Source organism: Tachysurus fulvidraco, chromosome 19 (genome assembly GCF_022655615.1).
Source record: "Tachysurus fulvidraco isolate hzauxx_2018 chromosome 19, HZAU_PFXX_2.0, whole genome shotgun sequence".
Lineage (NCBI taxonomy): Eukaryota > Metazoa > Chordata > Actinopteri > Siluriformes > Bagridae > Tachysurus > Tachysurus fulvidraco.
The window spans coordinates 2,072,287-2,086,303 of NC_062536.1; the positions used below are offsets into that span (position 1 = coordinate 2,072,287).

The following is a 14,017-nucleotide window of genomic DNA, read 5'->3' on the forward strand; positions in this document are numbered from 1 at the left end:
CTCTAGTCCGAGTAACACATAATTCCCCATAAATCCTCTAGTCTTGAAACACATAATTCCCCATAAATCCTCTAGTCTAGTAACACATAATTCCCTATGGGCTGCACTGCATATATATATATAGATTGCTGATATCATCAGTGTTGTAGACTCAGTTGCCCAATAGCTCAATAATTGTATAAATAAGATAAATATAAGATGCTTTGGATGAGGGTGTCTGCCAAACGCTGTAAATTTAGAACAGAACAGAGAATTGATGCATACCTGCCTTGAGATGGCGGGACTAGAAGATAAAATATTTTTGCTTTAAACATATGCCTTGAATTTTCTGATAGCCAAGTCAGTGTTTCCAAAAAAATAATAATACTGTCAATTAGTTTTCCTGTAGCAGTTATCAGGTCTGCTAGATTCATTGTTTAGTGACTGTTATCACATTTCTTATTTCTTAGTGAGTCTCCCTACAACACATCAGTGATGGAACAGCATGTGTACATACTCCTGTTCTTCACAGGTGAGAGACGTGTGTGTGTGTGTGTGTTTGTCATCCACACCCCAGCTGTAAGTAAGCTGCTCAGAGTTCAGAGGTGGTTTAAAACAAAACATTTATCTGATTTTATGGATTTTTATCCTCATAAACTGATCAACTGTCTGATATAGAACCCCTTCAACATTTAGAACATGTAACCCTAGAATAGAAAAAATATCTTTCATGGTAAAATGAAATAAAACGAACAATTCTGACACAATCCTAATGTCACGGTGAGACACGGTGAGAGAGGATCCAAATGCAGTTTAAGGTTTTAATAAACAAAACACAAACAAACAGTAGGCAGGCAAAACAGATCGGGGCACTGAACAGGAACGACACAGACCAAACACAAACAACGACCAACAACCGGGAAGTGAACAGACAGAGTAAATATAGTAGACAGGAGCCAATAACAAAGCAGAGACGATTAGAGACAAAGACAAGACACCTGGGGAAGAGATGGAATGTAATTAGTGTCCATGGTGAGCAATGAGTGGGCGGAGCAAAACAATTAACATCAGGGAGAGACGGCAGACAGAAACAAGGGGAAAACACAGACAGACACATTACACCTAACAATGCATTAAACTTTTAAACCTCTCCTCCACAGGAGTCATCCACTTCATCTTTTCTGTTCCTCACCAGTATTATTTGATCCAGGAGGAAAAAACATGGAGTGATGCTCAGGCTCACTGCCGAGCCGTACACACCGACCTGGCTATCATCACAAGTACTGACGACATGGTCCAATTTCAGAATGAAGAACAAACACAACAATTCACTTCCAAAGCTTGGATTGGACTGTACAATGATGTCAACAGCTGGCGCTGGTCCTATGGAAATGAGCTACTGGGAAGTTTGAGACTGTGGAAGTCATATGAGCCCAACAATGCTGATGGACATCAGGAGTGTGGTACAATAGATGGGACTGGTTGGAATGATAGAGCATGTACTTCCACATACCCCTCTGTGTGCTTTGACGGTAGGGAACAATCTTTAAAACATTGTAGACTGTGTGCTGTCAACGTTCTCACAAAACTTAACTGTGCTCTGATTTTGACATTTATTGCCTAGAGAAAATAGGGTACTAGAGTTCTTTCATTATAACTTTAACTTTTTACCTACAATCTTCTAAGAATGTGCATCTTATAATGAACTTTACTGGAAATTTGTTTTGTTTTCTTCCAGACACTAAAACTGGCACCGACAGATACATTTACATCAATAATACATTGACATGGTCTGAAGCTCAGAGTTACTGCAGAACGTATCATACAGATCTGGTCTCGGTTAAAGATGAAACAGCAAATTCTTTGATAGGAGCACTGACCTCTGGCTGGACTTGGACTGGTCTGTTCAGAGACTCCTGGAAGTGGATCGACCACACCAAAATCTCTGTCATCACCTGGCAGTCTGGAGAACCTGATAATTACATGGAGAATGAAACTTGTGGTTATGTAAATAACAGTCAGGCTGCTGATGAACAGTGCACAGAGTTAATGCCATTCTTCTGTTACTCGGGTGCGTTGGATTCCTTCTTGTTTTTACATCAATTGAAACTGTTATTAGAATGTTTCTTTGGGTGTTCATATTTGTATTTGCATGTGTCATTTCTAGAAGCAGTAATCCCTCGAAAACAACAAATCATGAAGGTGGCGGTCCAGTCCAAACAGAACGTGAATGATCCTGCATTAAAGCTGGCCATTTTGGAGCAGGTGAGCCTTGTCCTCCACAACTGCAACCGTATTTCAGTCGTATTAAGAAGACTAGTGTCTTTGTTCATAATAAAAGTCTAATACTGTTCTTCAGATCAAGCAGAAACTGAAGGACCACGGAATGGTACAGAACATGACAGCGAAATGGAAAGAACAACCCGATGGAAAGGTGTTTCACAAGAAGACAGAAAAAGAAGAATTCTAAGTCTATAGTCTTAATTTATGTAAATTTGTAGCGCTCTAGCCTTTTTAAGTGTGACTAACGTGAGAAGATTAATGAGAGGTAGTTTACTGTTAAAGGGATGGTGATGGGTCTAATTTACTCATTTTTATTTATTTTTTATGTGCATGTCTAAAATAATTATTTTCTTGTCAAACAATGCTGTTAACAATGCTGATGTTGCTAACATAAAGTTCTGTGTAAATATATTCATTATAGTGAAAATATGGCTATGTGATGCGAGAAAGCATGAATGATGTGTAAGATGTTTTCCCCCTGCTGTCTCTCCTCCTGCTTCCTTCTGAACTCCACCTGCAGGGTTCCACCATGGTCCTCGTTTCACTCACTGACTCCATGCAATGCACGGAATTAAAAATAATATTATATAAAATAATAAACAGCATTAAAACACTATTTTAATAATCACCAGATTCCAAGGAAAGTGGTGGCGTCTGTCACAAGTGTCGTCTATCCGGGATAAATTTCAGCTAACTGAGCTTTACAAAAAAACACTTTTTGGAAAGTCTTTGAAGAATCGTCATATGTTGCTCTAAAACCGCTCCATACCTTTCAGCATTAATTATGTCTTTTAAGATGTGCAAGCTGCCCATTCCATAGGCACTAACACATCCCCATACCATCAGTGATGCAGGCTTTTGACCTGAGCGCTGATCACAAGCTGGGTGGTACGTCGCCTCTTGAGTCCGGATAATGTGGCATCCATGGTTTTCAAAAATATTTAATTTCAATTCATCTGAAGGGGGCACGGTGGCTTAGTGGTTAGCACGTTCGCCTCACACCTCCAGGGTTGGGGGTTCGATTCCCACCTCCACCTTGTGTGTGTGGAGTTTGCATGTTCTCCCCGTGCCTCGGGGGTTTCCTCCGGGTACTCCGGTTTCCTCCCCCGGTCCAAAGACATGCATGGTAGGTTGATTGGCATCTCTGGAAAATTGTCCATAGTGTGTGAGTGTGTGAGTGAATGAGAGTGTGTGTGTGTGCCCTGTGATGGGTTGGCACTCCGTCCAGGGTGTATCCTGCCTCGATGCCCGATGACGCCTGAGATAGGCACAGGCTCCCCGTGACCCGAGGTAGTTCGGATAAGCGGTAGAAAATGAATGAATGAATGAATGAATGAATTCATCTGAGTGCAGAACAGTTTTCCATTTTGACCCCCTCATTTTTTCTTTTTCTGAGAATTGGCCCAGAGAAGACAGCAGCAATTCTGGATCATGTTCATATATATTTCTTCTTTGCATGTCTTAAAAACAGGAACCTTGTGCACAGTTTTTTCTCTGAAACTTCTGATGATATTATGTACTCCAGATGATGAGATATGTTACGTTACATTGAGAAACATTATTCTGAAATTCTTTCACAATTTGTAGACGTAGACTTTAACAGGTTGGTGAACCTTTGGCCACCTTTCTTTCTGAGAGGCTCTACCTCTCTAAGATATTTTTATGTCACTGACCTGTTGCCAATTATCAAAATGAATGAACAAAAATGAACAAATATGTTCCCTCAGCTGTTTCTCTGTTTCTCTTCCAGCCTGTTATTGCCATATCCCAACTTTTTTGGACATGTTGCTGCCATCCAATTAAAAATGACTAATTTACTTAAAGTGGAACATTTCTTCGATTTAAACATTTGATGTGTTTTTAAGTTCTGTTGTTAAAATGTGGGTTCAATAGATTTAGAAATCAGTGCATTCTGTTTTTATTTACTCTGCCCAGCATCCCAATTTTTTGTGTATTAGGGTTGTACATTATTTGGCAATAAAACATTGGTCAGAGGTCAATTTCTCCATTCATAAAAAACTGTGGAATAGGTAAAATTATAATCCCTATATATTTAATATAGAATATTCTGACGATTAATCTGTAGTGGGAGTTTATTTATACCGGTCATTCTTTGGAAACTTCCACCGTAAATTTTCAAAACTACAAAAGTGTTCCAACTTTGAGATAACAAATAGAACCCAATTCCGAAAAGGTTGGTACATTATTTAAATTTGAATAAAATGAAAACTTTCAAATCACATGAGGGTTAAGGGTTCGGGTTACTGATCAGAAGGTCGGGGTTCAAGCCCAGAAGCTGCTGAGGCATCAACGTTGGGTCCTTGAGCAAGGCCCTTAACCTCATCTGCTCCAGAGGAGCCGACCACGGGGCTCATAATAACCTGGGATATGTGAATTATTCTGTTGCACAGGTAGTGTGGCCGAGCTGGATTAAGGCTCCAGTCTCTTTGGTCTCTTAGTCCAGTCTCTTAGTACAATTTAGAGCTACATTTTTCTCAACACCAGCCACAATGACTACCGGCCCATTGCAATGAGCCCCATCATTATGAAGTGCTTTGAGCAACTGGTCATGCAATACATGACCCGTTCCTGTTTGCATACAGAACCAACAGGTCCATGGAGGATGCCATCTCAGCCGCTCCCCATCCAGCACTGGATACCAAAGACTCCTATGTGTGAATGCTGTTCTTGAATTGTAGTTCAGCATTTAACACAATCATCCCCCAGCAGCTAATTAACATACTGAGACACCTGGGACTTAACTCCCTTCACTGTAAATGGGTACCGCACTTTTTATCAGAGAGACCACAGAATGTACGGGTTGGCGAAAAAACTTCTAAGATTTTGCACTCCAGAGAGTCTACGCCGAGCTCGTCAGCTCTTAGCGGCGGGTTTTCTGAAAACCTCGCAAACAACACACCTTTAGCACCTGATCCCAGATTAGTGCTGTGGTCTAAATCCTTTATTTACAGCCCTTGGCCGATCCTCAAGTGCGGAATCCTGCCGACAACGCCAACTTGTCGTGGAAGTTTTGATGTTTGAGAGAATTAAAACATAAAATATCACACTGGTAGGCATGAGCAAGAGTAAAAAAGGTTTCACATATTTATCGTGTTCAGCTGTGTAGCAGGACCAAACACTCCACATGTAACATGAGAGAGGAAGGGCCCTGATCATTGGTAACATCAGGAGTTTATAGACAGGAAATAAATGAAAGAGAACATGTAAAAGCAAAACATCATCAACCATTGGCTTAGAAGCCTGCTTATCTTCTAGCCAAGCTAATCTGTATCTACCAAGATACCACAGGAACAATCTGCTGGAAGCTGTTTTAGGAAAACAACTGCAATCACAAGTCACAATAACTACCAGCCATGGGAAATATAGAAACATAGAAGGACAGGTTCTTATGAACATCTCTAAAGTGAAAATTTCCACTACAGTGGCTGGAGGGTTCAGTGCTGTAAAGATTATCCAGGATGTAATAGAGTTCCATTGCTGATAGCTGGAAGCACCTATAATGGCGAAGGCACCGAGAATGTTGGGAGGATCGAGCATTAAATTTAGGATAAGAAAATGGGAAGAAGATGCACCAGGTTATGCATGACATTTAACAAATTTGATATGAAGTATCTAATGCATTAGATACTTCATATCAAATTTGTTAAATGCCATGCATAACCTGGTGCATCTTCTTCCCATTTCCCATTTCCCATATTCCCACTTCTGATAAGAAACAAACTAGGGAGTCAGACATGTGGCTGTACACACTAAAGTGACGTGACATACGGCTAAGTACGGTGACCCATACTCAGAATTTGTTCTCTGCATTTAACCCATCCAAAGTGCACACACACAGCAGTGAACACACACACACAGCAGTGAACACACACACACACAGCAGTGAACACACACACACAGCAGTGAACACACACAGCAGTGAACACACACACAGCAGTGAACACACACACACAGCAGTGAACACAAACCCGGAGCAGTGGGCAGCCATTTATGCTGCAGCACCCGGGGAGCAGTTGGGGTGTTCGGTGCCTTGCTCAAGGTCACCTCAGTCGTGGCCGGCCCGAGACTTCAACCCACAACCTTTGGGTTACGAGTCAGACTCTCTAACCATTAGGACACGACTAGTCACACACACAACTATTTAAAGAACACCAAAAGCAGCAAAAACTACCAAACGACCACACACAGTAAAGTATTAAAAACTGCAGGAATGCATGAGACAGCACACATTAAATCACTAAACAAAAAAATTGTAGAAATACATTTAGCATGAGAGTAGAAGCAGAGAACTTGTAATATCTTACCAAAATGTGGAGAGTGAAGGGAAAAAAAACACAGAGACTTTGTTGCCAAAATCACACACAAATGTTCTCTGAAGTCCAGAGAGAAATGTGCAGGTTTCAGGAAGCATCAGGCTTAAGTAGTAGTAGCTTTTTTATACTGTATATACAGAAATAAGGTTAAAGATGTTGGGAAATCAGAAAACCTGGAAAACCGTAAAAGGAATAAGGAAGTAGGAGGTACCAGATGGAAATCTGGTAATAATGGGAATCGGGACAAGCTATGTAAAATAGATAGGAGGAGACTAAATCTTAAACTTGAAAAATAATGGGAAATCAGCCTGAGCATGCAAATTAAGAAAAGGAGGCACACAAAGGCACATGAGCATAAATAGAGACAGCCTGACTGATACGTTTGAGCACTCGACTGCACCACACCTGGACATGTTAGGAAAAGGTTATCTTTGAAGATTTTCTGTTGACTGCAATAAAGCTGAGACTTTGCTGATCTTATCCAGGCTTGTGAAGTTTTTTATTATTATTTTTTTTATTATTATTATTTCCTGTTTGACTAAAGAACTATTGGTAATTGACTGAAATCGCAATCCAACCGCTGAGGTGTCGCCCCAGAGAAGGGATCAGAGTTCCGACACATACAAGAGTTTAACACACAATATTCAGAACTTACAACACTCTTTTGTAAGATGGCAAAATAAATTATAATTAACATTACTTCCATCTTTTTACCTTTTTGAATACATGTGGCTGCTGATCACTATATTACACTTCCACACAACACATAGTAAAATACATTAATCAACATAACACAACACAAGATTTGATATATCAGTGAATCCAACATACATATGCATGGCTGCTGGTCACCATTTTACACGTCTATGCAGCACATGGTGAAATACAACAACAAATAACAATTACATACATATCATATAACAACAAATACTTGATTTTATCCAAACATCATTAATATTCTCTTATGAGACCCTTACATGTGGATTTTAGTTGGATATTGGTCCTTAAAAAGTTTAACATATCTGTAAATAATGAGAAGAGAAAGCAGATATCATGCATCAGCATTCTGGTGCTTTTATTACTGATCTTTTTAAGGTGTCGTGCGCCCCCTGCAGGCTGTTTACCGACATTTCTTTAAAGAACCTGAAATGAGACAAAAAAATGTAGGGGTAATTTGTTTTTGTTTTTAACCAAGAGTCTCTCATTTCTACGGAAGCGTATTGCATTCACTTGTTTTTCTGAATTAAGGACTTAATTATCTCAAAAATATGAGAGATTTTTTTGAAAACATTTTTTTCACTCTGTTTTTATGAATTAATGAGTTAATTATCTCAGAATTATGAGAATAATCTTCATGAAAAAAATTATTTTGCTCTGTTTTTCTGAATTAACGAGATCCCTTGAACTTGAAAGGCGGGACATGTTTACTTCCATGCGATCCACCTAAAATAGAGCTCCTGGCAGGATTTTGAGGGATCTCATTAATTCAGAAAAACAGAACAATTAATTTTTTTTATTTTTATTTTTTTTTATGAAAAATGATCTCATAATTCTGAGATAATTAACTCATTAATTTAGAAAAACAGCGCAAATACATTTTATTTCAATAAAAAAATTCTCATATTTTTGAGATAATTAAGTCGTTAAATTCAGAAAAACAGAGCAAAAAACTTTTTATTCATGAAAAATTATCTCATAATTCTGAGATAATTAACTCGTTAATTCAGAAAAACAGAGTAGATTTTTTTCCTCAAGTGAATGCAATACGCTTCCGTACATTTCCAGCCCTCTACGTTTACATTTACTCGGATGTATATCATTCATTCATTCAGATTTACAAGATGTATTTATTTACTCTGTTTATTTATGTCTATGTATTACCAGTGCACTGCTGTTACATCCATACAATCTGTTTCTATATTGCACTGCACTGTTCATATTATTATACAAACTCTCTACATTGTATTGCTAACATAAACACTTGATCGGAGAAAGAGAAACGGTATTCCGATTCCTCTGGATGTCTGCACATATGGTGCCATTGACAATAACGAACCTTGAACCCATTGAACTGGACGCTGATAACATGATGGAAGACCTCCCTCCTCTTTACCTTGGAGGACATGGTGTCTGTGATTTCCAATAAGAATGGTCAATTTGGACTCGTCTGACCATAGAACACATTTTAAATTAGCCTTGGACAACAGGACATGACGGCTCTTCTGGACCATGTTCACATACAGCTTCTTTTTGCATGAGATTTGCTTTAGTTTGCATCTGCAGATGACACAGCGGGTTTCTGGAAGTGTTTGTGGGCCCATGTACTGATGTCAATTACACAATGACACTCAGTGATGAGTGATGAGTGTCGTCTAAGAGCCTGAAGACCACAAGCATCCAGTAAAGCTCTTCAGCCTTGTCCCTTATGCACAGAGCTTTCTCAAGCTTTTCCGAATCTTTTGATGATGTTCTGCACTGTAGATGATGAGATTTGCAAAGCCTTTGGAATTTGACACTGAGGAACATTGTGGAATACTTTGAATACAATCTTTTTATGCATTTTTTCACAGACTAAAGAGTCTCAGCCCATCTTTACTTCTGAGAGACTCTGCTTCTCTAAGACATCCCATTCATTCATCCATTCATTTTCCACCGCTTATCCGGGGCCGGGTCACGGGGGCAGCAGTCTAAGCAGGGATGCCCAGACTTCCCTCTCCCCAGACACTTCCTCCAGCTCTTCCGGGGGAATACCGAGGCGTTCCCAGGCCAGCCGAGAGACATAGTCCCTCCAGCGTGTCCTAGGTCTTCCCCGGGGCCTCCTCCCGGTTGGACATGCCCAGAACACCTCCCCAGGGAGGCGTCCAGGAGGCATCCGAAACAGATGCCCGAGCCACCTCAGCTGACCCCTCTCAATGTGGAGGAGCAGCGGCTCTACTCTGAGCTCCTCCCGAGTGACTGAGCTCCTCACCCTATCTCTAAGGGTGCGCCCAGCCACCCTGCGGAGGAAACTCATTTCGGCCGCCTGTATCCGGGATCTTGTCCTTTCGGTCATGACCCAAAGCTCATGGCCATAGGTGAGGGTAAGAACGTAGATCGATTGGTAAATAGAGAGCTTCGCCTTGCGGCTCAGCTCTTTCTTCACCACAACAGACCGGTATATCGACCGCATCACTGCAGAAGATACACCGATCCGCCTGTCGATCTCCCGCTCCATCCTTCCCTCCCTCGTGAACAGGACCCCAAGATACTTAAACTCCTCCACTTGAGGCAGGAACTCTCCACCAACCTGAAGAAGGCAAGCCACCCTTTTCTGGCTGAGAACCACGGCCTCGGACTTGGAGGTGCTGATTCTCATCCCTGCCACTTCACACTAGGCTGCAAACCGTCCCAGTGCATGCTGAAGGTCCTGATTTGAAGAAGCCAACAGGACAAGATCATCTGCAAAAAGCAGAGACGAAATCCTGTGGTCCCCAAACCTGACTCCCTCCGGCCCCCGACTGCGCCTAGAAATCCTGTCCATATAAATAATGAACAGGACCGGTGACAAAGGGCAGCCCTGCCGGAGTCCAACATGCACCGGGAACAAGTCTGACTTACACCCGGCAATGCGAACCAAACTCCTGCTCCTGTCGTATAGGGACCGGACAGCCCTTAACAGAGGGCCCCGGACCCCATACTCCCAGAGCACCCCCCACAGGTCATCACGAGGGACACAGTCAAATGCCTTCTCCAGATCCACAAAACACATGTGGACTGGTTGGACAAACTCCCATGAACCCTCCAGCAACCTGGTGAGGGTATAGAGATGGTCCAGTGTTCCACGACCAGGACGAAACCCGCATTGTTCCTTTTGAATCCGAGGTTCAACTATCGGCCGAATTCTCCTCTCCAGTACCCTGGCATAGACTTTTCCGGGAGGCTGAGGAGTGTGATCCCCCTATAGTTGGAACACACCCTCCGGTCCCCCTTCTTAAACAGAGGGACCACCACCCCAGTCTGCCAGTCCAGAGGCACTGTCCCCAACCGCCACACGATGTTGCAGAGGCGTGTCAGCCAAGACAGCTCCACAACATCCAGAGACTTAAGGTACTCAGGGCGGATCTCATCCACCCCCGGTACCTTGCCACTGAGGAGCTTCTCAACTACCTCAGTGACCTCAGCTTGGGGGATCGACGAGTCCACAACCGAGCCCTTCGCCTCTGCTTCCTCAATGGAAGACATGTTGGTGGGGTTGAGGAGATCCTCGAAGTACTCCTTCCACCGTCCGAGGATGTCACCAGTCAAAGTCAGCAGATTCCCACTCCCACTGTAAACAGTGTGAGCAGGGCACTGCTTCCCCCTCCTGAGACGCCGGACGGTTTGCCAGAATTTCTTCGAGGCCAACCGATAGTCCTTCTCCATGGCCTCACCAAACTCCTTCCAGACCCGAGTTTTTGCTTCTGCAACCACCCGGGCTGAAGCTCGCTTGGCCCTCCGGTAACTTCCTCCCCTGCCATCGGACCTAACTCACCACCAGGTGGTGATCAGTTGACAGCTCCGCCCCTCTCTTTACCCTAGTGTCCAAGACATATGGCCGGAGGTCAGATGAAACAACCACAAAGTCGATCATCGACTTCCGACCTAGGGTGTCCTGGTGCCATGTGTACTGATGGACACCCTTATGCTTGAACATGGTGTTTGTTATGGACAAACTGTGACTAGCACAGAAGTCCAACAATAGAACACCACTCGGGTTCAGTTCGGGGGGGCCGTTCCTCCCAATCACGCCCCTCCAGGTGTCACTGTCGCTGCCCACGTGAGCGTTGAAGTCCCCCAGTAGAACGACGGAGTCCCCAGTCAGGGCACTTTCTAGCACCCCTCCCAGAGACGCCAAGAAGGTCGGGTACTCTACAGTGCCATTTGGCCCATAAGCACAAATAACAGTGAGAGACCTCTCCCCGACCCGAAGGCGCAGGGAAACGACCCTCTCGTTCACCGGGGTGAACTCCAACACATGGCTGCTGAGCTGGGGGGCTATGAGCAAGCCCACACCAGCCCGCCGCCTCTCACCGCGGGCAACTCCAGAGTAGTAGAGAGTCCAGCCTCTCTCAAGGAGTTGGGTTCCAGAGCCCAAGCTGTGCGTGGAGGCGAGCCCAACTATCTCTAGTCGGTATCTCTCAACCTCCCGCACCAGCTCAGGCTCCTTCCCCCCCCAGCGAGGTGACATTCCATGTCCCTAGAGTCAGATTCCGTGTCCAGAGATTGGGTCGCCGAGGCACCCGCCTTCGACTGCCACCCAATCCACATTGCACCAGCCCCTTACGGTTTCTCCTGCAGGTGGTGGGCCCACAGGAGATCGGCCCCACGTCGCTCCTTCGGGCTGAGCCCGGCCGGGCCCCGTGGGGTAAGACCCAGCCACCAGGCGCTCGCATGCGAGCCCCAACCCCGGGCCTGGCTCCAGGGTGGGGCCCCGGTTGCGCCATACCGGGCGACGTCACGGACCTTGTTATAATTTTCTTCATAAGGGTTTTTGAACCGCTCTTTGTCTGGCCTGTCACCTAGGACCTGTTTGCCTTGGGAGACCCTACCAGGGGCAGAAAGCCCCAGACAACATAGCTCCTAGGATCATTCAGGCACGCAAACCCCTACACCACAATAAGGCTCTAAGACATCCCTTTTATAGCTAATAATGTTACAGACCTGATATCAATTAACATCATTAGTTGCTGGATGTTCTTCCAGCTGAATCTGTTCAAAATTTCTTTGATTTTTCAGCCATTTATTTGCTCGTGTCAACTTTTTTGAGACCTGTGGGAGGTATCAAATTTTAAATGAGAATAATTGGGAAGTTTCATTAAGAGTCTGGTGACAGAGAGGCGGTGAGTGTGTGGTCTGGGAAGTGGAGTCCAGTGCAGCCATATTTGCAGTCCAAGATGCAATCACAGGAGGTCACGGACTGGTTTAACCTGGATGTGTTCTCACAAACCACCAGAGATTCAGTGGGGGTTGTGTTCCTGGAGAATAAATGAAGCATGGAAAGAGCCCATAGTGGAACAGGGTGAGATGGCAGACAGAGTGAAGTAGGCATATTATGCCCATAGCAGGAACTTGGTCACAGAACATGTACCAGAACAGGCCATTCTTTTTGTTTGCTTATTTGACCCAAGCGTTGAACTCTGAATTATATATGGATATTAGACTGACAAGATAGATTGAGACAAATTGTAGAATACTATACTATGGCTGAACAAGAGACCTGATGTGGCAAAATGGGAGACCTGGGTGAGGTATTAAACACATGGATGTGGAAAAGTGATTGATGGTATTGTAACCTTGGGATTCAGGCATGTATGGGCAGTTTGGGCACAGGCAGTACAGGAGTCTACAGCATAGTGCATATCAGAACCCATCATAGACTGCCAGTACTTCTGAAAAGAAGCCTACTGATACAGCCCTGTTGCAGTGCCTCCTGGATGTATTTCTCCATAGTTTGACAGTCAGCCATGACTGAGTATAGACTGTCTCGGGAGGGTCATTGTGCCAGGCAGTAGCTCAATAGTGCATTCCTGTAGGCAGTCAAGGTATTCATGTCCCAAGTCTCATGCAATGATGAATTTTGGCATCTGGAAACAGTGCTTCAGCCAGTAGCAGGATCAGCATGTGAGCTGTATTTCAGACGATGATAGTAGGATTGGGAAACTCCATCCATGGCAGACCCATGACAATAAGGTGAGATAATAACTAGAGTAAACTTACTGTTAGCAAGCAGGTTCTAACATTCTGGCTCACAGCCAGCATGGTTCTGAAGTGAAGCAGACACCACTCAATGAGATGGTCAGCCTGACCTCGGTAAAGCAGCAATGCTCATTGCATTACCTTTCACAAGTCAATGAGCATGTCAAGGGTGTGTTGTTCATCACATTATGCTCGCTCAGTAAGGAAATGAAACTAAATACTGACTTGAGTGCTATCTTCCAGATACCCCCTGGTAAATGGTTGAGTTGTGAGCGCTCAATCACAGGTCAAAACAGATGGTGAAGTGTCCTAAGAGGTTGTGGACTTGTCTCCTTGCTCCACACAGCTGGATGCCAATTTTTTGCCGGTGAGCAGATTCAGAAAATGTGTGCTCTTTTCCTGCTCTGACGTCCCCTGGTGACCAGCAGAAGATAAAGGACACTGTAGTAAAAAACATCGGGAACCTTGGGAAATCTGAAGACTTTTCCAGTGTGGTCAGCAGTGGAAAATATCAGGAATGGTAGCACAGGCTGACATGGCACCAGTGATGGCTTGGAAGAGATGATATACCTTGTCCTTGTAACATCCACCAAATGTCAGCACTGTCAGACAAAGTCTCCTATAAAAGACTATTGAGTGTGTGTAATTAGCAACAGGTGAGTGGGGCATTGTGTGAGTGTGTTCTGGGAATTGGAGTTCAGTGTGGC

The 14,017-nt window shown here is 43.8% G+C and overlaps 1 protein-coding gene across 1 annotated transcript; it reads left to right on the plus strand.

The window, feature by feature from the left end:
• Positions 1 to 1,123: 1,123 nt before the first annotated feature.
• Positions 1,124 to 3,203, plus strand: LOC113663756 (C-type mannose receptor 2-like). Its single transcript, XM_027179200.2, has 4 exons — positions 1,124 to 1,511; positions 1,718 to 2,050; positions 2,147 to 2,244; positions 2,339 to 3,203. Exons 1-4 carry the CDS (start codon positions 1,271 to 1,273, stop codon positions 2,447 to 2,449), a joined length of 783 nt encoding a protein of 260 aa, XP_027035001.2. The 5' UTR covers positions 1,124 to 1,270; the 3' UTR covers positions 2,450 to 3,203.
• Positions 3,204 to 14,017: the final 10,814 nt, after the last annotated feature.

Excerpts from the sequence above, each read along its gene's own strand:
- LOC113663756 (XM_027179200.2), top strand. The coding sequence starts at position 1,271 with ATGGTCCAATTTCAGAATGAAGAACAAACACAACAATTCACTTCCAAA. Across the intron at positions 1,512-1,717 it reads CCCCTCTGTGTGCTTTGACG|ACACTAAAACTGGCACCGAC; the intron begins GTAGGGAACAAT and ends GTTTTCTTCCAG. Across the intron at positions 2,245-2,338 it reads AGCTGGCCATTTTGGAGCAG|ATCAAGCAGAAACTGAAGGA; the intron begins GTGAGCCTTGTC and ends ACTGTTCTTCAG.